Raw genomic sequence first — 26,647 nt, 5'->3', positions numbered from 1 at the left:
TTAAACTTATGAGAGGCATGTACAGGGGAAGCAGTTGGAATCCTTTTCCCAGGGTGGAAATGCCTGACGAGTGGGCGTAGCTTTAAGGTGAGAGGGGAAAAGTTTAAAGTAGGTGTGTGGGCCAGGGTTTTTGCACAGTGGTGAGTTTCTCAAACATGCAGCCGGGGATGGTGATGGAGGCAGATACAATAGTGGTGCTTTAAGAGGCCTTCAGATAGCCACATGATATGGAGGGATATTGGTTATGCACAGGCAGAATAAGAGTTGGTCACGGCATAATGTTTGGCATAAACATTATGGGACGAAGGGCCTGTGTTCTATATTGTTTGGGCTATATTGTTCTATGCCCTACTCCCCCAACCAACCCCCCTCCTGATCATACACATTACACATTTTGTCCTCCACTGCGAAATCTCCAGTTATGCCTACTTTGAAGAAGTTCTCCACCGCTCTCTGAAAGTTCTGCAATACCATCTCTCGCTGCACCTCCTCTGTGATTCCCCTTGCTCCTTTTGTATATCTTTCATTCATTTATTCTATGTACCTTTTCATATCTCTTGTTTCCATCTCCCCTGACTCAGTTTGAAGAAGGGTCTAGGCCCGAAACGTCACCTATTTGTTTTCTCCAGAGATACTGTCTGACACGCTGAGTTACTCCAGCTTTTACGTGTCTTTCTATGGTGTAAACCAGCATCTGCAGTTCCTTCCTATACATACAATTTGATTCCTGTGGTGCAAATTACATAAAAACAAACGCCTTCCTTACTCCGTTAAACAAAGCACTTTGTACTCTGAATTTGGCTGCTGCAGGTGCCATTTGCTTAGTGCACATTGCCTCAAAGTTATCGCCACTATTCTCTTTCAGGCCCTTTAACTTTATATATCAATTAAAGGCATTGTGGCAATGCATCGAGTGAACACTTTCAAAGATTTAATGAAGTAATGGACTTGTGCTTCTGACTCTGTTGCTCACTGTGAAATATATGATCCGAAATTGTTCCATTTGTTTAGCGCATTTAACAAGATTGGAAAACTGACACACAGCAGGCAAAGGAAATCCTTTGAGCTAAATGAATAAAATGAATGTGTATTGTAAAATTTACAGGGGATTCAAAGGTTGTAATCAAAAGTTCTCAACTGCATCAGTAAACCTCGAGGCACCTCTTTAGAATAACTTTGTGTTAAGATATGGAACCTTGTAGGCTGCTGTTTGTTTAAATTTCTAGGTGCTTTATCTCTTTTGATTTATTGACGTGATTTTGAAGTGTTTAGTTTATAAACCATGTTGATAACTTCAGGGCCATGTCCAGCAGCCAAATTTAGAGTGCAAACTGGCTAAGGACGGCATTAGCTTTTGGTGCTGCACCATGGTAATCAAATTGGATAGTCAGGAGGGGGTTTGGGGATGGGCCGAGGAAGGGGGAGGAAGAACATAGAAGAAAGGAAGGGGGAGGAAGAACATAGAAGAGTACAGCACAGGAAGTGGTCCTTCGTCTCAATCACGGTCTAAAGGAGGAAATGGTGTAAAGGACTTCCTCATTTTTTTAGTCAAAACAGTAATGCGAAATTTCACTGTCTTCTAAGCCCTTCCCTGACATGGTACCGATGCTCTTAAACTGACCTGTGATGTACTTTGCATTACTTCAATGGCCTAAAAAATGAAAAGGCTTCTCTTATCACAGCATCGGGCATGTGATGTGGAATAACGCACGTCACCCTACTTGATGATCACTCTGCCCTCGGTTCGAAATTATTACTTTGCATGATACTTAAAATAGCAAAGACCAATACACAAAGCATGTTACAGCTACCTTTTTTTACACGTCTAAATATGCTGGAGTACGATGAACTAGATACCGTATGCAAAGGGAGTAAAGGTTTTGTAGTGAAGTATACAAATTGATTTCACAAAGGCAGGCAGTGAGCTTCATTAATGGAGGGCGAGCTTGGTGGATTAGGGCCTCTTTCTTCCTAAACCGCCTGCTCTCAAGTTTAAACTGTTTTAGTTTGGTCTTGTTTTAATACCTAGTAAATACAAAATACTTTTATTTAATGCTCAACTGTGTTGTGCACTTCTCACAGTGAAACCACTCATTTTTTTCCCCAGAAGGTAAATGCTGTTAAATCCTGCTAGGAAACAGTTGGGGGGTTTTTTTTTTTTTAACAACATTTGTGGAGAGGAGCTTAACACATTATTAATGAGCCAAAGAGAATCAATGTCGTCAGTAGCCAGCCCAGATAGAGTACAGTTCAAAACGTTGGTCCCCATTGCAGTGAATAACCTTGGCACGAAATAGAGCCACCAAGGAAACAAAAGCAGTGTCCTGGAAAATGTAGCTGAGAAAACCTAAGCTACTGAAACATAAAAGAACCCAAGAGGAAGGCCACCTGTGGAAATTGGACAATTGAACTGAAGTTTTATTAAACCTGTGGTAGTGAAATGAAAATTTTATGTAAAAGCTGAATGTTTATAGCCGCATTAAAATGAGCCATGCACATGCACATAAGGGAAAATTATACGACAAAATATGACAACTCTTTGAACTACTGCCCGAGCTGTAATACCTCTGATACATTTTATTGTTTAATAATTTACATTTAGAGGCAATTATTTTCTTGAAGGAATGGGATTTTAAACAAGAGGGTTAATATAAATGTGCATTTTAAAGGTACAACCCATTTCCTTTCAACATTGGTTAATAAGAGTATCTGGAAATAGTAAAAAAAAAGAAGTATTGCAAGGTAATTAGATTCTTGCTCACAATACATGCACTTTTGTAATGGATATATATCCCTTCAAATTGTAGTGTTCAAATCCTTGTACTGCAGGTATACTTGTTTCTGTCATTTGAACAATAGCAATCTGAAAATTCGACAAAAATGCTGAAGTAACAGCGCATCAGGCAGCATCTCCGGAATAAAGGAATAGGTGACCTTTCAGATCGGAACCCTTCTTCAGTCTGAAGGGCCTGAAGAACGGTTCCGTCCCAAAATGTCGCCTATTCCTTTTCTCCTGAGATGCTGCCTGACTCTCTGAGTCACTCCAGCATTTTGTGTCAATCTTCGGTATAGACCAGCATCTACAGTTCTTTCCTATGGCAATCTGAAAATTGTTGGGTGCTTGTACTTAATGGAATTTTCAGCTTCAGAAATGAATTGTATTTTTAATATTGTATAAAAATTTATGTATTTTTAATATTGCCCATTTAACCAATATTTGTATTCTGTTTCCACCAAATAGGGAACTCTGGGGGGATTTGTGAGAAAAATAAGCTTTATTCTGATGGCAAGAAGAAGTCACTCAACACTGGAATCATCACTGTCCAAAACTACGGTTCTCATGTCCCTCCCAAAGTCTCCCACATAACCTTTGCTCATGAAATAGGCCACAACTTTGGTTCTCCTGTAAGTATTATATCTAACATAAATGAACTTACTAAATGATTCCTAAAATGTTGCTGCAGTTTATTTCCCATAGGATTTTCAACTTCAAATGTGTATTACCTTTGGAAATGAATTCATAAATTATGTTATTGAATTTGTGTTGAAGTTATGAAAATTGATGCAAACTGCATTTATATTGCTTAGCATTTTAATTTATAAAGAATATATGCGCTATTATAGTGCATCAAGTACAACAAGATCAAACTAGTAATACGGACTAAAAACAAAAATGCATGGCAATACATTGCAGCCTGTATAGTTTACATGGAGAGAAATTTATGATTAACATTGATGACCTGGGCCTGAAACCCACTCTCAAACCAGCAGCAAAGTGCTCTCTGAGGGTCAGCATATTCCATGCTCCCATTTCTAGGAAGGACTGGAGGTTAGATGCCAGGGCATGTGTTCTCTAGCTCAGTCCCTGGACTCACCAGTGCATTAAGGGACAGCACCTAACTGACCTGTACCGAAGGTACAGAAACATTTTGAATTTGAATGGAAAGGGTAAATGAAGGTGAGAGGCTTGTTTTAAAAAAAATTAAAAAAAACAAGTGGGTCAGGCAGTTCCGTCCCGTGATCGGTTATGCAGATAACCTTTGCTGCAGAAGGCGCATGGTTACTCCAAATTTTAAAATAAAATGGCTTTGAAAGACTAATTTACTTGTGGCTTGTACATGTGACTGCAGTATGCAAAGCATGCATCCTGTTCTTTTGTTTGTCCATTTGATGCTGTGAAATAAGCTAGTTGTACGGGTTGCAACTGTGTGACAAGTATGCTTACTAAGATAAACTGCTACTGATACCAACAGTAATGCCGATTTTTGCAGCTGGTATAGAGTACATTCAGTAGTGTATCCACACGCTTGCATGGTCAACCATGTATTCCTGGAAAGTTAGTAAAAATTGTCCGGTTCTCCTGAGATCCTCTCTGTTAGGTGGACTTCTGCCTGGGGCTTCCTGGGAAACCAGATCAAATATCCACGCCCTACACAATTATGTGGAGTGGGAACAAGGCAGAGCTCGGTCTTGCAAATATGATTGCAGCAAATACTTCCAGTCTTGCTTTCCTCAGTCAAAGTAATGCCACGACTCCAAAACTAAAGGGCAATAGCTGTTGGTCATCGGTATGAGTTTTTTCCATGGAAATTGAGAGGCCGGTCATTTGCAGAGATCACTAGGATAAATGTGGAAAAAATGTGGGAAAATACCACAGGGTGGTGCAGTTGTAGAATTCCCACTTCGCAGCGCTAGGGACCTGGGTTCGATCCTGATTATGGATGTTGTCTGTGTGGAGATTGTATGCTATCCCTGTGAGCTTGTGGGCTTTTTTCCGGGTGCTCCGGTTTCCTCCCACACTGCAAAGATATAGAGATTTGTAGGTTAATTAGCTTATGTGAATTGTCCCTAGTATGTAAGAAAATGCTGGTTTATGGGGTGATCGCTAGTCGGCGCAGACTTAGTGGGCCAAAGGGCCTATTTCCATGTTTTATCTCCAAAGTAACGACTAAAGAGGAAGAATCTTGGCAGAGGAGCTCCGGCCACACCATGCCAAAGTACATGTGAAGATCCAGTGCCATCACTTGGGTGTAGGCTTCTATATAGGAGAGGGCCTTATGATGCTTTTGTTGTCTGTGTTTTGTTTTATAAATCAGCAAGGAGTTTGAACTCCTTTCCCTTGGAGGCAGTAAGGAGTGATTGTGTCTCGTTTTGCATTCCACTGAGGTATCAAACATGCTGATTAGGTATATGCATGAGTCATTGTAAAGATTAAAAAGATGTGGTTTAGAGGTAGAACAGGGAGAAAATTAATCATGTTCATAAATGATAGGAGCAAAATTAGGCCATTTGGCCAATCAAGTCTACTCAGCCATTCAATCATGGCTCATATATATTTCCCCCTGAACTCCTTTCTCCTGCCTTCTCCCATAACCCCTGGCACCCGTACTAATCAAGAATCTATCTATCTCTGCCTTAAAAATATCCATTGACTTGGCCTCCACAGCATTTCTGTAGCAATGAATTCCACAGATTCACTACCCTCTGACTAAAGAAATTCCTCCTCATCTCCTCCGTAAAGGGACGTCCTTTAATTCCGTAGCTATGACCCCTGGTCCTAGACTCTCCCACTAGTGGAAATATCCTGTGGCTGCTGGAAAAGTTTGATTTGTTAACGGAGGTTGAAAGTTGAAGAAAAGCCTTCAAAAGATGGAATGCTTCAAATGTCGGAATAGATATAATGTGTGCGTGTGGACAAGTATTGTTATTGAGGCCAACTTGTTTATTAGGAAATCTTATCAAGAAGAAACAAGGTTTAGTTCAGCAGGTTCTCCATTTTCAAATGCTGTTTAGTGTATTATTTAAAAAAAATGTTGAGAGCCGTCTTAGAAAGGTGGCGAGTCACATATTATTAAGCGAAATTGAATTGAAGCTGGTAGAATAACTTGCGAATGTATTCAGCAACTTTTGTGGTATTGCATAGCATTTGTGTGTATTCAGTCATGAGGGATGGCCATCACAGGCACAGCAGAAATTAATTGTCCATACATAAGTGCCAAGGATCTTTGGGTGTAATAGTTAAGAATCAGCTGCATTTAGTGGGTCTGAAGGCTAGGCTGAAAATCCCCCAAATACATTTGTGAACCTGATTACATTTTATGACAATCCAGTTGCTTCCTGGCTGCTGTGATGGGAATAGAATTCTTTAGAATCAGATTTTTTTATTTGCCAAGTATGTTTTGCAACATACGAGGAATATCACTGGCCAGGTCAGTCATACAGTCATTCTTTATTTGTGAGTCAGTCATCCAGGTTCCTCTATGCTAATCCTGTATTCGATGCTGTAACTGACGGGCAGCAGGTTTGGTTTGGAAAGACAGCATGGAAACAGGCCCTTCGGTCCATGCTGACAAGCGATCACTAGATCCGTCCAACACACGAGGGACAATTTTTTTACACGTCTTTGGAATGTGGGAGGAAACCGGAGCACCTGGAGAAAACCCAGGTGTGTTCGGGGAGAACATACAAGCTCTGTACAGACAGCACCAATAATCAGGATCGAACCTCATCTCTGGCGCTATAAGGCAACAACTCTACAGCTGTACCACTGTGCCGCCTCTTAAGACACCAGCATCAGGTTCTGCCAGTAATTAGGGGTTTGCTGACCAGTTGAGAGGGAGATATTTGCCAGGCCATGATCATGGTAAGAAGTTACACCCCTCTCCCAGGATGAAGTTGTGATTACTTCTACATCAATATGAAAGACACCACATCCTAAGCATTCTACTGTGTCTGGCTGTGTGGTGTATGAATCTGCAAATGTTTGGCATGAACCTCTGCATCCATCAGAAGAGTTGTTGAAGGATTTTCACAGACATTCAAGGACTGATTCTATGATGGCACTGCAGCTGGAGGAGAGACCATTTGAGAGCTTGAATGTGCAAATTATTTACTAGTTGTTTGTTCCATAGCATTGCGAAGTTAAACTATCTGGAAAAATACTTGAGGAGAAAATGCGTGAGAGCTTTTAAACTCAATTTCTCCTGGGGTTATACATCGCAGTACTCAATGGGTTTCTATTGGACCGTGACCATGTGTAACATTTATCATGGTGTGCATGGGTACCTTGTGACACCAAGACCAACACTTGTGATTACTTTACAAGCTGTGAATAATATTCAGCATTCTATTCTATTTATTTTCCCAGCATGACTCTGGCAGTGAGTGCACCCCAGGAGAATCTAAGTCCGGGGAGCTGAAAGAGAGAGGCAATTATATCATGTATGCACGAGCTACATCTGGTGATAAGCAGAACAACAATAAATTCTCTATCTGTAGTATTAAAAACATCAGCCAAGTCCTTGACAAGAAGAAAAATGTCTGTTTTGTTGGTAAGTATAAAAACAACAGCGTTATAAAATTAGAAAATTATACTTGAAGGCATTTACTACTGTAATTCTGTAGCACAAAACGAGGCATTAATTAGCTTCAGATCAGTTTGTAAAAAGCTATAAATTGTTCCATTTGAGCTTTTGCAATTTAGCCTATAATTAATTAACATTGGCATTTTCATGTGCAACAATGGGTGACAGAGTACAGGATCCTCTGTTCATTTGTGGTTTAATAAATAGAAATTAAATTCCGCATCCCGATTGTTCAAACTTCGCATTCAAGGACTGAATAATGACACTAATGGAGGAAATTAATTTAATTTTTTTTGAAGAATCTGGGAAACCAATCTGTGGCAATGGTTTAGTAGAAGATGGGGAGCAGTGTGATTGTGGTTATAGTGACCAATGCAACGACGATTGCTGCTACAATGCGAACGAAGGAGATGACAAGAAATGTAAGCTTAAGCCAATGAAAATGTGCAGGTGAGCAAGTGCTAGTGACTGTGTGAGTGTGTTAAACTACATTTACTTTTTCCCCAGTCAAGACGGCATTGAAAAGTGGGACAATAATCCTGTTTTATGGATGATCGCGGAACGTAATCTCAATGCACTGTTGTAGATTCTACATTTACATGTCAGTCAAAGAACCAGATCCACATGTGGAAAATTTTAGAAATGGGAGTTAGTGTTTCGGTGACAAATTTTTATCTTTACATAATATAGGGATTTGACAGGGTAAGACTGAAATAGCCCAAGTAACTCGACTTAATGGCGTGTGACTTCCAATGTTGGATCCTATTAATTCAGAAGAGGTTTGACATGATGTGAAATAGAAAAGTCCTTTTTCAGTATTCGTCCTAACTTCAAATAATCTGGTGGAATTAATTTTAAATCATACAGTGAGAGTATGTGTATATACTCTTGTTTTGAAATATTAACAAATTTGGGTTTATGACATTTTTAGTTGTATAAATAAAAGCTATTCCCATTAGCGGAGAATCAAGGGTCAAAAGTTACAAGTCGACCGCATCAGCAAAATATCCAGAATTGATTTTTAAACTCGATGAATAGTTATGATTTGGAAATATTGGAGGATGTAGATTAGATTGTGGCTTCCAAAAAGGAAATTGGATAAATATCCGAAGGATAGATAAATTGTAGTGCTGTGGGACTGAGCGTGGGGAATGGGACTGACTGGATTGCTCTTTGTAGAGCTAACACAGACAGATTGGTAGAGTCCAGTGGCAGCCACCTGTGCTGCAATGATTCAATGAATGTTTTGACTTCAATTAGTTTTCGTGAGAGGCACAAAACAAGTAAGGACTCATGCAACAATGAGAATTTTGAGATTCATTAATACTTGCATATAATGCATAAGGTGATGTTAATAAAAATGAGGTTCAAGTATTGATTTTGTTGCTGACCTTTTTGTTTCAGCCCAAGTCAAGGACCATGCTGTACCAAAACGTGCTTTTACAAATCTGCTGTTGAAAAATGTCGTAATGAGTCAGATTGTGCAAAGGAAGGGAAATGTAATGGTGGAACTGCTTTATGTCCAACATCTGATCCCAAAGACAACTTTACTCTCTGTAACATGAAAACTCAAGTATGCATCAATGGGGTAAGTGTTTGCACTTGTGGATACAAAACCTTCATCTCTCTTTGTCTGAGAGCAGGTGGAGCTCAGACTATTGTTTTATAGTATTTAATTTAGACACGGTAAGCAAATACAAAGATGATCTTGTTTTATGTATATAGGGATATATATGTATAAACAAACAAAAAAACTCAATCATAATCAGAATGATGATTATTTGCTCATGTGTTCTAAGCTGCTTGCAACTTAAGTGAATCCAAAATGACTTGTATATTTGAATATTTTCAGGCACTTGATGTCCATATCTAAATGCTACTCTTGAGTACTTTTACTTCAGATTATGAATTACATTTTTCTTACCTGGTCCATGTGTTATTTGGAATAAAATGCTCGACGTCACTTAAAAAAAATATCCGATTAATATCAAAAAATAAAACACATTTTTCAAATTATGTGATCCATAAATGTATATTGGTCCGTTGTAATAAAATGTCTTTTTTGTATTTGCTTCTGTAGTTGCTTCCTATACTAAAATTTAAAGAATGCATATTAAATCAAATTATTTTTCACTGGTTCGATCAATTTGCCATTTTCGGAATTGCTGTTGTCATAGATTTCAACCCACTGAAGGTTTAATATGTTTTTTCCCCACAAGCAATGCTCTGGATCAATCTGTGAGAAGTATAAGCTTATGGAGTGTACGTGTGCGAGCAAGGATGATGACTCTGAGTTGTGCCATGTTTGCTGTATGGAGAAACGTAAGTGCTGTGTGGTATTGATCCCAGCAGAAATGTTCACGTTCTCCCTGTAACCCTTTTGGTTTTTCCTCGGGTGTTCCAGTTTCCTCCCATCCTCCATGGTAGTGACGTGGAAGGCAACCATAAAGGTGATGTTGGCCTTTGGCTGCAGACTTGTGTACAAGCAAGGTCTGTGTAACCTCCTAGCCCGGAGAGCCCTTTACTCCACCAAGGCTGTCGCACTAGAGAAGAAACTTGTGTGAAGTGTGTGAAAGGACATGTTGGCAGTGGTATGAGTTCCAAATCTACAGTATAGGACCATAATTAGGCCATTCAGCCCATCCCGTCTACTCCACCATTCAATCATGCCTGATCCATTATTCCCTCTCAACCTCATTCTCCTGCTTTCTCCCTGTCATCTTTAAGGCCCCTCTTAATTGAGAACCTATCAATCTCCGCCTTAAAAATACCAATGTCTTGGCCTCCACAGTCATCTTTGGCAATGAATTCCACAGATTCACCATCCTCTGGCTAAAGAAATACCTCCTCATATCCATTTTGTAGGTTTGTCCTCTATTCTGTGGCTGTGCCCTCTGGTTCTAAACTCTCCCATTACTGGGAACATCCTTTCCACCTCCACTCATTTTCCGGCAGGTTTCAATAAAATACTTCTTCATCCTTCTAAACTCCAGCGAGTACAGGCTCGGAGCCTTCAAATGTTCCTCGTATGTTAACCCAATCATCCCCGGGATCATTCTCGTAAACCTCCTATGGGCCCTCTCCAAAGCCAGCACATCCTTCCTGGGTGTTGTGGGGTGGGAGAAAAGTGTCTGTACATGGGTGGTGGCGGGTGAACGGGAAAGGGGATTTAGGGGTGGCATTACATAAAATTGGAGACTTCAATGTTCATACCATTGAGTTGTGACCTGTGGAGGGGAATACAAAGTACTGTAATTGGTCAACACTGTGGAAGTAGAATGTCCGCTTGAATGGTTTCAGATATCTTGCCAAGTTTCACCCTAATGTCCTTTTTGCAGACAATCCACCAACATGCGCAAGCACTGGATCGCCGATATGGCAGAAACACTTTAATCACACCACCATCTCGCTACAGCCTGGTTCACCCTGTAATGATTTCAAAGGCTACTGTGATGTCTTTAATAGATGTAGACTTGTTGATGCAGATGGTCCATTGGCCAGGCTAAAGAAAGCAATCTTTAATCCAGAGCTTTATGAAAATATCGCTGAATGGATTGTGGTGAGTACAATTTGGTTGTTTTTGAAGCAAGGAAATACAGTTGGCAATTGTACTTTGTGGCTCAATGTTATCTCTGAATTGATCTTGACATTAAAGAAAACTGCACGTGTTTCTGTCCATAAATTATTAGCTATCACATTATTGGGATTTAAAAAAAAAAATATTGGTTGAAGAGAACCTAGCTTTTTTTTTTTTTTTACATGTTCCAGTTTAAGAAATGTAATGGGCCTGTCCCACTTACACGACCTTTTCAGCGACTGCCAGCACCCATCATTGGTCGTTGCAGGTCGCCGAAAAATTTCAACATGTTGAAAATCCAGTGGCGAAGAAAGACGCTACGACTCTTGAGGAGACTGCTCACGACCATACAGGCGATACCCCCGCGACATGTCGCGGGGTGAAGCCTGTAGGGTCGTGAGTAGTCGCCCAAAGAGTTGTACCTTGTTCTGGTCGCCGCTGGATTTTCAACATGTTGAAACTTTTCGGCAACCTGCAACGACCAATGATGGGTACCGGCAGTCGCCGTAAAAGTCGCGTAAGTGGGACAGGCCCATTAGTGTTCGTTTCTATATATAATATATATTGTATATTGCAACATGATGAACAATGCACTTAGGTGAGTTTTCCTCCTGTTTGGTTGAACCTACAGTAGAGTAGATGGCTCTTCCTGTTGAAGGGAAAAAGTGATTTCTGAGGAAAGGGTACAACTCCTGGATTATCTAAATCTTCTATATCTCTCGTTTCCCTTTCCCGTGACTTTCAGTCTAAAAAAGGTTCTCGACCCGAAACGTCACCCATTCCTTCTCTCCAGAGATGCTGCCTGTCCCGCTGAGTTACTCCAGCTTTTTGTGATTATCTAAATGATAACAGATTTAATTCTATTTTAATGCTGGAGGAAAGATCAACTAAACTAAACTAAAGATTATTTTAAGATAAGGACTGAAGAATAACTTTGTTGTATGTACTCATAAAGAAACTAAATGAAGGGAAAATAAATTATATCTAGTCAGATATTTTGCCATTGGTTCTTGCTTACCCTTTTGTCCTCATTAATATAAACCTAGAACATTGGGCAGCTGATCTCTGGCTTGTTTTGTAATGTGCTGAAAGTAGTGACTCAGACTTATTTTGCATATATTCTACCATCTGCCTCTATTTCAAAATCTTCACTTGATTGCTAAATGTTTGCTTTCCGCCACTGGTGACTTGCATAAGCTCTGGGATCAATTACTCAATTATAAAATAGTCATTTGTTTTTAAATGCTGCTCCCTATCTCTGTATTGCCTATAATAAAATGGTAGTCCCCATGCAAGCTTTGAAAATCGGCTTAAACACTGGAATTATTTATCAAAATGTGCATTTTCATTAAAAATATGCTTCTAAAAAATTAATTAAATCATTTGAGTATCTAGGAATAATAAATTGTGATAATTAAGCTTCAGTTTAAAATAAATCTTAAAATTAACTTGCCCTTTGGCCCAATGATCTGCAGCTCTAGAAACGTCCTTAAAATCCATGAGTTCTGGGTATCTGCTCAACTGCAAGTAAAAATTACATGAAACTGAGCATAATCTAGGCATGGAAATGGTGGAGTGTTCACCACTTTCATTTCTGGTGCCAAGCTGAGTGGAAAAAAATCCAACGACTGTACTTGGAAAAGTGTTACACTGTTACAGGAGCTGGGGAGGGGATGAGTGGTGGTGTAGACCAAATCATTAAAGTTCTGGAGCATTTTATATCATTCACGTTTTCACTCTTAGTGCTTGGTCATATTTTGTACAGCTTTATTGTCATTAGCCTGTAATTTTCTCCTTTCTGTTGTTTCCATCTGTAAAATATAATGTGATCCCTCATCTTTTAGCTAATAAAATAACTTCACCCTGCTGAATGATTTTGGTGCTGGAGAAATTCAGATGTTTTTTTTTAATTCTAGGCTCATTGGTGGGCAGTACTGCTCATGGGAATAGCTCTCATTATGCTGATGGCAGGATTTATTAAAATCTGTAGTGTGCATACTCCGAGCAGTAATCCAAAGCTGCCTCCTCCCAAACCACTTCCAGGTGAGTAAAGCAAGTTTTAATAGTTTTGCAAGAGTAGATTTGTTTAGATGAATGGTTTTCAAAATTTTGTGTTTAATGCAGAGCAAATTGAAACCAGCCTTGCATTGATATTTCCATTCAACAGGGCGTGAGCCCTAACTGAAAGATTATCTGCATCAATAATTGCTAGACCAAGATAAATCTCTAATTTTCCTGCACTTATTAATTATTTAACCTATAACAAACGACGTACAAATCCCCTTCCACCAACTTGATAGACAGTTATGTGCTTTAGGTGAAGTTAATTCAATTTTTGTTGAGACCAAATCTATTTGGAGTTGGAATTTATAATCTTATACTTCAGTCATCTAACATATTTGTTTAGAATATAAACTTGAGCTCTTTTGAAGTGCTCGTTAAGCAAGTCTGCTATACATTTATATGCACTAATTAGAGCAATTAGAGTTGAATTTGTTGTTAATTTTTATTATTTTTGTTCAATGCTTTTCATTCTGCTTCTCAATGAGATCCCCACCAGCTTCTCCGTGACTGCTTTCCGCACTGGTATGTAAATGGCCTACAGAAGCTGAGCCTCTGTGTAAAGGCGGGATTGATCCTGCTGGGTCTTCCATCAGAACAAAGATGGAACAAACTGCTACTCCTAAGTGCTCATTCTAGGGCTGGCTTGAGAAACATAGAAGCATAGAAAAATAGGTGCAGGATTAGGCCATTCGGCCCTCCGAGCCAGCACCGCCATTCAATATGATCATGGCTGATCATCTAAAATCGGTACCCGTTCCTGTTTTTTCCCCCATATCCCTTGATTCCTTTAGCCCTAAGAGCTAAATCTCACTCTCTCGAGAGCAAGCTTAAATCTCTTCATGAGAACAAAATGGCCTGAAACATCCATCAAAATGAGGATGTGAATTCTGACCGACTTAAATGTTATATTTATATGGTGACACAGAGGTAGAGTAGCTGCCTTGCAGCACAAGAGACCCAGGTTCGATCCTGATTTGGGTTCCCCCCTGTAACCGCATTGGTTTTCTCTGTGCTCCGATTTCCTCCCACATTCCAAAGATGTGCAGGTTTGTAGGTTAATTGGCTTCTGTAATATGCCCCTGGTGTGTAGGATGCAAAACTGAGATTATATAGAGCTAGTGTAGGGGTAATCGTCAGTTGGCCGATGGGGCTGTTTCCACACTGTATCTTTAAGAACTAAAAACGAAAGAAAATTTGCTAGCATATAATATATTTTTAATCTAAAGTTTTATGCAAGTATTTCCTTTGCTATAAATGCTTTGCAAATATTATTTTAAGAGACTTACATAATCTTAGGAACCATGACGAGAAGTATAAATGATGTGAGCTTCAGTTTCTGATTCTTAAAATTCTCTAGATTATTTCACCGGTTTCATCTCTTACTGTCTCATGGTGATATATATATAAAAAACCCTTTTCTGCTTCATTTTGGGTAGCATGGCACTGTGGTGCTCCTTGCCACCCAAAGCCAAAGACCAACTAAATTGTGCTACACCATGTTATTGAAAGTTTCCTATTGGTATTGTTCTTGAATTCTAATTTTAATTAATTGCTAAATTTCCCTTTCTAATATGTTTGGCATCTTTGCTATAAAGAATATATATTTTTTCATAAATCTGAAAATTTCAGTGTTGTCATAAGTGTAAATTCGGGAAAGATTTATATCGTGCTCACATGATGGAGATTCTATTGATTCAAGTTGGGCTGGTAATTTGAAGGTATAAAATTAATTGTCTTAATTTTATAAATTCTATACCAGCACAGTATTAATAAATTGATACTAGTAATACCTCCTCATAAATTGTGTTCGTTTGTTATCTCTATCCCTTCACCAGACGGAGCATTTTATTTGCATTCCATATAGTACAAGATAGTCATCAAGTATTAATAAATTCTTAATTAATGATAAAGTAAGTGTAAATTAAAATTAGTGTTCAGAATTTAAGTAGTTGAGAATCCAATGCATTAGTATTTCATTATGGAATTAGAGCAGGGATAATATGAAGACCCAAGTGTGATTTTTGTTTTTGTTTTTGATGGCTAGGTTTCAATGTTCATAACCCATTGATGTTGTAAATATCTGAGTGCAACTGTTGTAAATATTCTAATCTAACTCCCTGATTTAATTTATATGATTATTGTGTGGATGATTAAGTTTGTAATTATTTGTTTCCACTTCTGGGAACATGCGCCCATGTGCCTTGTGGCATTTTTAGAGCCAGATATTCCAAATAGTGTATGTAAGAGAGGCAAGATTTAATATGGAACGCAGTGCCAGAGGAAGTAGTAGAGGCAGCATCTATAAAAGTATTCAAAAGCCACTTGGACAGGTGCATGGATATGAAAGGGCACAGAGTGTTGGAGTATCTCAGCAGGTCGGACAGCATCTCTGGAGAATGTGGATAGGTGAAAATGGGTGAGGATCCTTCTTCAGACTGACTTATCCATTTTCTCCAGAGACGCTGCCTGACCCAGCACATTGTATCTTTTGGGACGCAAAATCCGCATCTGCAGTTCCATATTTCTACATGGATAGGAATCATTGAGAGGGATATGGGCCAAATGCAGGCAAATAGAACTAGCTTGGATGGAGCATCTTGGTCAACATGGACGATTTGTACTGAAGGAGCCGTTTCTGTGCTGTATGATTCAGACTCTCTATTGTAGCTCTTGAATGTACTTGAGTAGTGCTATCAATGCTGTAGCATGTCTGAAATATGTTTGTCTCCTGCAGGCACATTAAAGCGAAGACGGCAGCAGCAACAACAACAGCAGGCAATGCAACAGTCACGCCAGAGACCCAGAGAGAACTATCAGATGGGCCAAATGAGACGCTAAACTGAAGCATTTGCCTTGGATCTTCCTAGTGCCTACAGCAGGAAATTTCGCTCCAAAGAAAACCTGTTCCTGTCATTGTCTCAAACCTGATAGAAAGTTTTTAGGTTCTAATATTAGAGGGAATTGGATTACTTATGATGGATGCAGCCTCCAATTTAAAATGGAGAAAATTAAATCCTCAGTGTCCCTTCTAATCCAGTCTTAATGATCAGATCATGTTTTGGATTTTATTAAATCATGCTTGGAAAGAGATTTTGTTGATGAGGCATCAAAGTTGCAAAAGATTATTCTGCACTTGGCCATTTGTGATCTTTCTCATTGCACAGTCCTGCGGTTATAGGTAATTGCTATTATTGCGGCCAATTTCAAGCTTTTATGTATAATAACTCAGCAATTTAAAAAACTTATTTGATAAATTAACAGATCGTTTTTCCAAACATTGGCCTGTACTACTTACTCATACACATACATCTTCCTGAAGATGTATGCCAGAAACTTGTTATAAGCTTAGCTGTAATGCATACATTTCTGCTATTTAAAATAACAAATAATTGCTGTTTAATTGCCATACTCAGGATAATGTAGGACATGAATAATCTAAAAGACCACTCTCTTGATAGCAGCTGTGAGACAGTAAAAAATAATGAAATCTGGCTTTAAATTTACAATCTATATTGCCTCCATTATGTCATCTGATACCAGGGAAGGACAACTCTTGATGTCCAGGTATAGAATGAATGCTCTGGATTGGGGATATAATAGTCGTAATTCGTGTGTTTAATAAATTATGGTTAAGTTAGTGTAAATGTTTGACAATATTTGATTTAATTTTAGGGACTAAATCAGCTAGAGTGTTCTGAATTTTGCTGAAAATTGGTGCATATTTGCCTGAATAACATTTTCAGCTTTTGCTTTATTGAAGTGTGGAAAGAATTGTGACAAATCATTTTTATATTTTGGAATTTGTGTTAAAACTTGGGATTATATTTTTTTTAAATGCATACTTCTGTGAATTCTGATAATTACAAGGGCAACCACTGAATAGCAGGTGCTCCTCTTTTACAAAGAGCAGTAGCTCTTCACAGGGAGTTTAAATATTTCTATTTACGAAGAATTGAAACTGCTGAACTGCAAATTATAAATTCAAAAAAAGTGTTTACTTGGACATATTCAAAAATAATTGGATGTCTGGCAGGCAGGCCAAACTCTAAAATAGCATGATCTATTTTCTTTTAAATAGTAAAAACTTGTACAGTAGTCAAGAACATTTTTCAAATACAACTTTTTGTACATGATTTAGAAAAGAATTTTGTATTGGAAACCCAACAATTAATGTGCGATTCTGCTGAATCCTGAATGATCTTAACAGTTGGAAATGTTTCTTTTTACTTTGGAATCATCATTTTACATTGTGTGGGCTGGAGGTGGGGTTGTTTCAGACAATGATGAGGCTTACGAAAAGCACATTTAAATAAAATCTAGAGTATTAGACATTTCATTGTAATTAATTTTTGTTTATTACCCTGTGGTAGGACATATGCAGGAGTTAACTGCCGAGTCCTTTTTACTTTGGTTTAAAGCCTTCAGGAGATGAGCACTGAGCATACATTTCAAAATTGGTCCTGATGGGAATTCCAAATCCTGAACGATAAATAATACTACTGTCATATTTTATTGCCCACTGTGTTTTATACAGTATCTTTTTGTTCACTGAGCAAATTTTTACTAAAAGTTGCTGAAAGTATTGTGCAAAGACATGTAAGTTTTTCAAGTACTTGAAATGCATTAATAAAGAATAGACTCGAGCAACCAAATGAATGTCTTATTGAAGTTAATCTTAATTGCAAAATCCAAGTAAGTGTCTTCCCATGATATATAATACAGCATTAACGTGTTGAAAAAATGTGTTAATGAAGATTTTATTAGTGTTTAAATACTGCGAAGGAAGTAGTTCCTTATTCATCTCTGACTAAGTTGATGTTTCAGTTAATGGTAATAGAATATTATAAAAAATGGCAATGCCTTGGATGTCACAAAGTATGACCATGAGCTACTTGTTAGTACACTTTGGCATTTTGATTACAGTATTTAACTCAATGCGCTCCTTTTATCCTGAATATAATCCTGTGGACAACCTACATTTCATGGTGCAAAAACATTCCCTTTGAATGAAGTAGCAGATAACATTCTAATATTCACAAAATCTGGCTCTAAAGACAATATTGGAGTTAATTATTTGATGTTTTCTCCTGCTGTAACTTCCAGTAGATTTGCATGAAAGGTGTATTTGAATGACTTGGAAAATTGCCAACTAAATGACATGTGACCAAAACCAGGATCCTTTTTGGTTTTTCTTCCTCCCTCGCCACCATTAGAGGGATGTATACACCATTAGAGGGATGGAATTGTATAGGAAGGAACTGCAGGTGCTGTTTTACAACGAAGATAGACACAAAAACTAAGAGTTTCCCTCTCTCTGAATGTCAGCCTGAAGAAGGGTCTCGACCCGAAATATCACCTACCCCTTTTCTCGAGAGATTGCTGCCTGACCCGCTGAGTTACTCCAGCATAATGTGTATCTTTGGGGAATTGTGAATGTCTGTTTATTATCAGCAAGTTTTGCGCTGTGTGCTTCCACACTTTCTTGTAGATCCTTCATGAAAATCGCTGTAGTGTTTTTAACCTGGCAATGTCAGCTGATTCGGGATCACACAAGACCCAATTATAGAGGGGAACAACACTGTTGTGGGCACGAGATTAAATTCTACCCTTAAACTGTTTGGAAATACCAGTAACTGCAATTATAAATTTCTTAAGATTGGTACTTAGCCTAAGGTAGAAATTGTTGCAACCAATATGTGTTTCTGATGTGGATAGACGTCCTTGCAATCTACATTACACCACAGCAGAAGGATGAGTGAACCTCCGGTAAAGTGTTCAAATTCCCTTTTGCTGTGTTTCACTCGCGTTATGTTGCAATATATACATAATCGCAGTTTCTATTTTACTCCTATGTGATTTTCTCTCTGCGTGAAGCCTGTCTTAGGAACAGAGTTGTGCTCAACTGGGTTAGATTTGGAGTATGGGATTTGTATCATTTGCTGGAAATTGGAATTGGGCAGATGTCTGCCTTTGACCTATTATTTTCAGTGTGAACAAAGCACTTGGACTATTATCAATGCAATGAGACATCTGTTACTGCAGACTCTTCAAGTGCTACAAAAGCAAGAAACCTGCATTGCTCCAGATTGGCGGTGGTTTCTATCTTTACAGATGCAGGGAACTGAAACCCAGCGTGTGGGATGTGAAACATTTAATTTTAGCATTTCCTTCACCTGCTTTAAATGATAATAACTGTCTGTACCAGGACTCTGATGGGCACATTTAATTTTTTCAGACTGTAAAGAGAGCTGCTGACATTTATCCAAGACAAATCTATGGCCATTTCACCCTGAAAATTAATATGGAAACTTGGGACAAATGTATCTGCTGAAAATACGTGGAGAGGAAAAATGGATCAGCAAGAGGCAATGGCTTATCATTTAGCAGATTTTAATTAAGGAATTCAGTGAGAAGTACTGGCTGCATTTTAATCCTGTCCTATATTAGTTATTGATGCCATTGGAGTGGTTCTGGGTCACGGGACATCAGTGAGAGACTTAAAAGCTATTACTGTGGTTGAAATGTGATCCCATCAATCTTACTGTCACAACAAGACAAAGGATAACGTCCAGTGTGTTGCCTGGAGCAAAAATGATTTTGGATGTACATTAAACGCAATCAAATTTTCCATTAAGTCTGGTGTTCTCTTTATTGGTAGCTGTTAAAGTTAAGCATTCAGCCGAAACAGATTCTAATTCTGTAGGTGTCCGGGATATGACGTTTTGGAGTAATGCAATAAATTGTCTAAGATTTAAAAGTGTGAACATCTTACAAGAGTTCTTTTAACCAAATTTTTGATTCATCCATAGCAATTGGCAATGAAAGTGAATTTATCACTGAGTTTCATTCTGCTGAGTTCTATTGTATCTACTTTGTAACAGTTTAGAAAACAATTACTACCAGTCTGTACCAGTCTTTGAGCATACCAAATAGAAAACTTAAATTTTTATTTTGCGCCATAAATCTGGAGCAGTTGTGAACAGTAACATGTAATCACAGTCATACAGCAACAGGCCCTTCGGCCCAACTTTCCCATGCCGACCAAGGTGCCCCAACTACACCAGTCCCACCTGCTCACGTTTGACCTCTTGCTCTAAATCTTTCCTATCCTTGTACCCATCTAAATGTCTTTTCAACCATTTAGAAATTAAAGGCATGCGATTTATAACTCATTGTGGAAATGAGGGGGATGGTGTTCACATTTTCCTTTTGTTTTTTCCCCAAAGTGAAGCATTTGAAAATACTTTAAAAATTAATTAAAATCATTTAAATGCTTGATTCCAGAAATATTTATTTTTGCCACAGTTTATAATGTCAATCTTTTTTTGTTTTGTGGCATGACTCTTACTGAGTTGAGAATTTACTGCCATTAATGACCACTACCTGTTGGTAGCACTATCTTTCATTTACTTCAAGCAGCAACAGTACCAAAGAGCCTAAGAGCACCACAGTCACCATTTCATGTTCTTGGTGTCAGTTCTTTAAAACAAAACTAAATTTGTTTCACCATTCATAAGCCGGACTTACAATCTTGCATAATAGTTAGAAATACATTTGTCCCTTCCACATTCTTTGGAAATAAAATCTTTCAAAATATCACATTAATTGAAATATAGTTGATGTATATTTGTTCATAATAAAACCTCTTCCAGACAATGAGACTCATGTTATTTCTTGGTACACCTTCTATAAACGTCACATCAAGCTATTTCCACGTTGTAGTTACTGATCCAAATAATTAGTTTTAATCCGTGTGTTAAATTCCTTTATTGCAGTGATAGTTCATATATTTACACTTTTTTTGGTGATAAAGTGTATGTGTCAGCCAGAACGTTTCTGCATTTTGAATGAATTCTGTGGATCCTGGTTTGATTTTGGCTTAGCGAGTTTTTCATTTCAGTCTTCTGTGGCGCCGTCTTGTGTTGCCTATACATCTAACAAACGTTTTCTCTTGGGCTGGTTGAAAATGCATGTTGATGGTGTTTAAGGAACAGAATGTTACTCTGGAAATAATTTTTAAAAATGAAGTTAATTGTATTCATCTTCACTCACCCACTGGCAATGAAACAATGAGATTTGTTGTTGTGATCTTAACCTGACTTTGAATAGTATGCGAGCTACTTGGTTGATGCGATTGGCTAACTGACCAGGCCCCCCTCCATTGTGCTAATAATCTTGCATTGTTAATCAAAAAAATATAGCCTACAGGAAAATTGACTTATAGTTAAGATACAGCTGTTCGGCAAATTAGAGTAGTAAAGTCTGATAAAAACAAATTGTTTAACCCTACATGCAGAATATTTAAATGTGTCAAGATGATTCATTTATTAGTAAGATGCTAATCTGCACGTTCACTCCCTCGAAATAGATTCTTAAATCATACTTCGCAAAGCCTTACAGGCACCATTTTTCACAAGCTTTCAGCAAGTAACAGTAGGCTCGTTTTTAGTGTTTGTATCTCGTTAGGTGTCAAAAAATGCCAAACCACTGGTTAGCAATATGACATTTTAAACGGCGATGTAGACACCAATATAAATTCAGTTCAGGTTTGCTCTGATTTGCGGTTAATTATTCATGATGTTTAACGTAAATATTTAGAAAATTGATTGGCCCTTTTGTCTTAAGCTTTTAAAGTTGAAATAGGTCTATGAATAATGAGTTGTGTCAATAAAAAAAAATCCCTTTGTCAATGAACCAGTGTAGAGTACAGGCCATGTCCAAATGCATAGATAGAATGTAAATACGAATGGACATTAATGAAAAGTCTAATCATTTATTAATGTCTACTTCTGTCAAATAAAAATGGTTAGGTTTTCCACTGGTCCTAAGAAGCACGTTTTATTCTTGGTACTATACTTAAATAGCTGGATCTAATTTGGATTTGTGTCATTTCAAGAATTTGAGTGAATGATGTGGTTACATATTAGATCCATGATGGCGCCTCACCCAGGCCACTCTTTATGTACTAGTCACAGAAATGGATCTGCAATCACACATTACAATCGCTCCACTCTTTTAAATCTCTACTCCTACAGCAACATATATCTGTGCACGACGGATGGCTTGATTGTAATTGTGTATTATCTTTCCGCTAACTGGTTAGCATGCAACAAAAGCATTTCACTGTACTCAAACTCATTAAATTACATCAAATTAATCTGACAAATGGACGCAAGCTATTTTTCATAACTTACTTATGTTGTGTTTCTCCAGATTTTACTCGTATTTTTCTGACAATAAGCTCCGGATTGATATTATTCTGGCCCCACGGGAAGTATGTTTGAACAGTCCTCAACAGGTTTGCCCAGGCAACAGAGTTTTCCCACTTAAACTTCAGCATCATTAAATCACCAATGTTAACATCAGTATGAATCAGGAAAGAGTAGGTTTTGTTGGTTTTGATGCTTTCAAACCTGAAATAAAACCAAAGTTTCCACATTGTAGTCTTAGTTTCTGGTTAGGGCAGCTTCAATTAATAAAGCAATTATTACCCCATCTGTTGTAAAACGAGGAACAAGTAACTCATTTTTTGTAATCCAGTTGATTATTACATTTACTTCCACTATTGTCTGGACATAGAGAAATGTATGCCATGGTTATAAGATTCGCAAGCAAGAGGATTGGTTAAATGGATGTAGAATATAGATCTCCTTTTTTTTAAATACAGTAAGTCCCAAGGGTAAAGTTACAGGTTGTCTAAATGCCTAAAGCCACGGCAGTGTACTTTGATCATCTTCTGTCACAATACAATAGGCCAGCAAAGATAAGTTCTGATGTCGAAACAAGGAACTGTAGATGCTGTTTTACAAAAAACACACACAGTGCTTGAATAACTCAGCGGGTCAGGCAGTATCACTGGAGAACATGGATAGGTGAAATTTTGGGTTGAGGCTCTTCAAACTGATTGTAGGGGATGGGAAGAAAGCTGGAAGAGAGGAGGGCAGGACAAAGCATGACACATAATAAGTGAGTGCAGGCAAGGGGGTTTATGATGTGCAAATGGATGGACAAAAAATGCCAGAGAAACAGAAACTGAAGATGTGGGGCAAAATGATTGAAGAGTTGTGAATTGTGAAGCCAGAGGAAGGAGAGAAATAGTGCGAGTCCAGGTTGGGGTGCGGGAGAGTCAGAGGTTAACTAGAATTGGAGAGTGTTCTGAGTTGGATAAGATTCTTGCCTGTTGCCCTGTGATAATCGCTCATGAGGAAACCTCCGTATTGAGGTGTGACATCCTCACTGCAGTAACAGTGGGTATGTCTGAGTGGCTCTTTGAATACCACAATGTTCCTAAATTTGTGGGTTCCCACCATTAAAGGGAATGCCTTGAGCGGTGGATTTATCAGCAAAAGAACAGACCTTCAGTAACCTTTTCTTGCAAGTTAAAGACAGTGAACAATTCCTGAACCTTTAAGTGTCGGAAAGACCTGCAGATGCTGGTTTAAATCGAAGGTAAACACAAAATGCTGGAGTAACTCAGCGGGTCAGGCAGCATCTCTGGAGAGAAAGAGAAAGAATGGATGAAGTTCAGTTCAATTACTTAGTTCAGTCTGAAGAAGGGTCTCGCCCTGAAACATCGCCCATTCCTTCTCTCCAGAGATGCTGCTGCCTGTCCCGCGGAGTTACTCCAGCATTTTGTGTCTACCCTGAACCTTTAAGCATGTGTACTTGTGAGCCCTGGCAGGTTTAATTCTTTTCAACAGTTCAAAGCTTAGTTTCTGTATGTACATCATGCAGGAAGCTGGGCACAGTGAGCCATTGTCCAGAGGAATGAGCAAGTAATCTGGGAAGGTCAACACTGTACTACAGATGGAGGCAGTAGCTGTAATTACATGTGAGGCATTAAACCATGGGCATTCAGATGAATTTTTTTTTTTCTAGAAACATGCAAGAATGCTTGGTGTTTTGGCAGGCACAGTGGTATACATGCAACCCAGTATCACTAAAACAATTTCTAAGCACTTTTTTGTTTGTTATTGGAACCTCATTTGGTTGTATTGTACTAATGACTGAACGTAGTGATACAGTTGGGGAAAGCAGTGATATATCTAGGTTCCACTTATCTTGTGTACCAAGATACAATGAAGACCGTTGTTTTGTGTGCTATGCAGACTGGTCATACTATGCATGAGCAAAACAGGTGGTGCAAAAAGGAGAAAGGAAACTGCAGAATACAATGTTACAGCAGCAGAGTAAGTGCAGCTGAAGAAATTGTGCATGGGCCGCAACAAGGTAGACTGGAAGATCGGGCATATATTCTTAGCATGTGAGAGAAAACTGCAGATGCTGGTTTAAATCAAAGGTAGACACAAAATGCTGGAGTAACACAGTGGGACAGGCGGCATCTCTGGAGCGAAGGAATGGGTGACATTTCGGGTCGAGACCCTTCTTCATGGTCTTCGTCATGAGATTGAATATGATAGATATATTTAAGGAATGTTTTGCTCTTTCAATCATATTTGTGCAGCTCTTAATGAAGCTCTCAATTCCTCTGTCAACGGGGAATACTGAAAATGCATTTATTTTTATTTCAATCATCAGATGATCCAGAAATTCAATTCCACAGTGTAAGTGGAACAGAAATAAAATGCAGATATTACTAGAATACAAGTAGCATTTTATTCCAAATGTATTCTTGCCTTTGTTCCACCCATTTCTGTCAACGGACAAATGGATCCTATTGTATTTCCACCATCTCTTTAAAAGTCAACAGATTCCAGTGTTCAGAAAGTTAAAAGGGGATTGTGCACAAATTAGCAACACATTAGAGGTGCACACAACGAGATGTTCTTTCTCCTAATCACTGGTTGACCTAATCTCTCCCCTTACCACCGTGCCAGTATTCTTGGTGAACACTGCTAAATGTTCCGGATATTGAAAGGGAGCAGTGCGTGACTTAACGGTGCAAGATAAATGTCCACACCCAAAACCTTATTTATACTTTTCTATTTTTAGAAAATTACAAGACCCAATTTGAAGATAGACACAAAATGTTGCTGTAACTCAGTGGCGCAGGCAGTATCTCTGGAGAGACCCGAAACGTCACAGATTCCTTCTCTCCAGAGATGTTGCCTGTCCCGCTGAGTTACTCCAGCATTTCGGTTTGAACCAGCATCTGCAGTTCCTTCCTACACATGACCCTATTTGATCCTGTCCACCCTTATCCCAACTGCTGCGATATGTAACGTTTTGAGACTTTCTCCTTTAGAAACCATACAGCTGCCAGTTTGATCCATGCTATTGTGCCTTGCAGAATTAATTAAAATGAAAACATTGTATTCCATTGCTTCTATGTCACAAATGTACAGTACTCACAATTTGATAGGTAAATTTTCAGTGTCACCTTCTGTTCCATATAAGGATACCTTGAGAAATGGTTCCAAGTTAGGGTGTTCCATCTGGTTGATGAAGTGAATCTTGAATTGGTAATGATAGACTGCAGAATGAAATAGTCAGTTGATAATTTTATTATAAAGTTACACAATTCAATAAGCTAATAACCTCAGTGATTTCTTTAATCTCCAAATTTCTTCTCCACTTTCCTGAGGATGTCAATTATTGCAAAGGTTCATTTAAATGGACGACTTGTCAACAGAGCACAAGATAAAGCCAGACTTGTCCCACTTCCACTCGGTTCTTGAGTGGAAGTTGGACAAGTTTTCACCAAACTTAACTTATTATCAGATATAACAGGGGATCTGTTATAATTGGGAAACCCAGCCCCATTTTACTATGGCAGAGCCAGAGACCTGCGTTCGATTCTCGCGACGGGTGCCATCTGTATGGAGTTTGTACGTTTTACCTGTGACTGCATGCGTTTCCTCCAGGTGCTCTGGTTTCCTCCCACGTTCGAGAGATGTGCAAGTTTGTAGGTTAATTGGCTTCTGTAAATTGTCCGTAGTGTATAGGATAGAACCAGTGCATGGGTCGGCATGGACCCTGTGGGCTGAATGGCCTGGTTCCACACTGTATCTCTAAACCAAACTAAATTTATGAACTGAGAGTAATTGCAGAGCCTCACTACTCGCCAGATAAGATTATAGTCACTAACTCTGAACGGTATCCATTTTAATATTTTATATTTTTCCAATAGATAAACGATGGGAGCAATTAGAAAGCTCACCTTTATATGGCATGTTAGCACGAGTATTCAGAAACATTTTTTTGCTTCTTTGTGTCCGGACCTTTTTAATATTATAGCCCATTGTGTTGCATCGATTCTTCCTGCAGCTTAGACAGATTCCTTTGTTAAATGTGCTCAGGTCATTGCACCAATATGCAATACTTTGCTTGTCTTCATTCAGCAAAGAATCAATGAACAAGTGTACTGATCGCTCATGTGCACACTTCACTGTTTCAGTGATACCTAAGAGATCATGAAAGAATGAACAATTGATATAATAATCTCCAGAACACTGTGAAGTTAGTACAATTGTAATTGTCATCTTTTCTGCGGAGATGATGTATGATGCCACAATAGCTGAGAAGTCAGACAATGCAGGAACAGAAGCAATCATCGACCAACTCGAGACGCTATTTAAGCAGCTAATGGCCCCCATAATTAGCAGGAATGCAGAGTAATTATAAAGAAATACGTGCTTGCTATTGCATCTGATTAAAGTTTTCCTGCCTGTTGGCTTTAATC

The 26,647-nt window shown here is 38.5% G+C and overlaps 2 protein-coding genes across 2 annotated transcripts in view; one reads left to right on the top strand and one right to left on the bottom strand.

Moving 5' to 3' along the window:
* The window catches only part of adam10 (ADAM metallopeptidase domain 10), a 95,237-nt gene extending 77,580 nt beyond the window's left edge, over positions 1–17,657 (top strand). The window contains exons 9-16 of the mRNA XM_033050636.1: positions 3,242–3,405; positions 7,148–7,331; positions 7,664–7,814; positions 8,769–8,952; positions 9,584–9,686; positions 10,703–10,923; positions 12,858–12,984; positions 15,740–17,657. Coding sequence (XP_032906527.1) covers positions 3,242–3,405; positions 7,148–7,331; positions 7,664–7,814; positions 8,769–8,952; positions 9,584–9,686; positions 10,703–10,923; positions 12,858–12,984; positions 15,740–15,843 — 1,238 coding nt within the window. The 3' untranslated portion in view covers positions 15,844–17,657. The remainder of the gene's footprint in view (positions 1–3,241; positions 3,406–7,147; positions 7,332–7,663; positions 7,815–8,768; positions 8,953–9,583; positions 9,687–10,702; positions 10,924–12,857; positions 12,985–15,739) is intronic.
* A 1,968-nt stretch (positions 17,658–19,625) lies between these two features.
* lipc (lipase C, hepatic type) overlaps positions 19,626–26,647 on the bottom strand; it is a 51,107-nt gene continuing 44,085 nt past the window's right edge. The window contains exons 6-9 of the mRNA XM_033050639.1: positions 26,126–26,368; positions 25,318–25,438; positions 22,200–22,418; positions 19,626–21,008 (exon numbers count right to left, since the gene is read on the bottom strand). Coding sequence (XP_032906530.1) covers positions 20,897–21,008; positions 22,200–22,418; positions 25,318–25,438; positions 26,126–26,368 — 695 coding nt within the window. The 3' untranslated portion in view covers positions 19,626–20,896. The remainder of the gene's footprint in view (positions 21,009–22,199; positions 22,419–25,317; positions 25,439–26,125; positions 26,369–26,647) is intronic.

This window comes from Amblyraja radiata, chromosome 34, assembly GCF_010909765.2.
Source record: "Amblyraja radiata isolate CabotCenter1 chromosome 34, sAmbRad1.1.pri, whole genome shotgun sequence".
NCBI lineage: Eukaryota > Metazoa > Chordata > Chondrichthyes > Rajiformes > Rajidae > Amblyraja > Amblyraja radiata.
The sequence above is the reverse complement of the archived record's forward strand: the minus strand, read 5'-3'. Positions and strand labels throughout refer to the sequence as shown.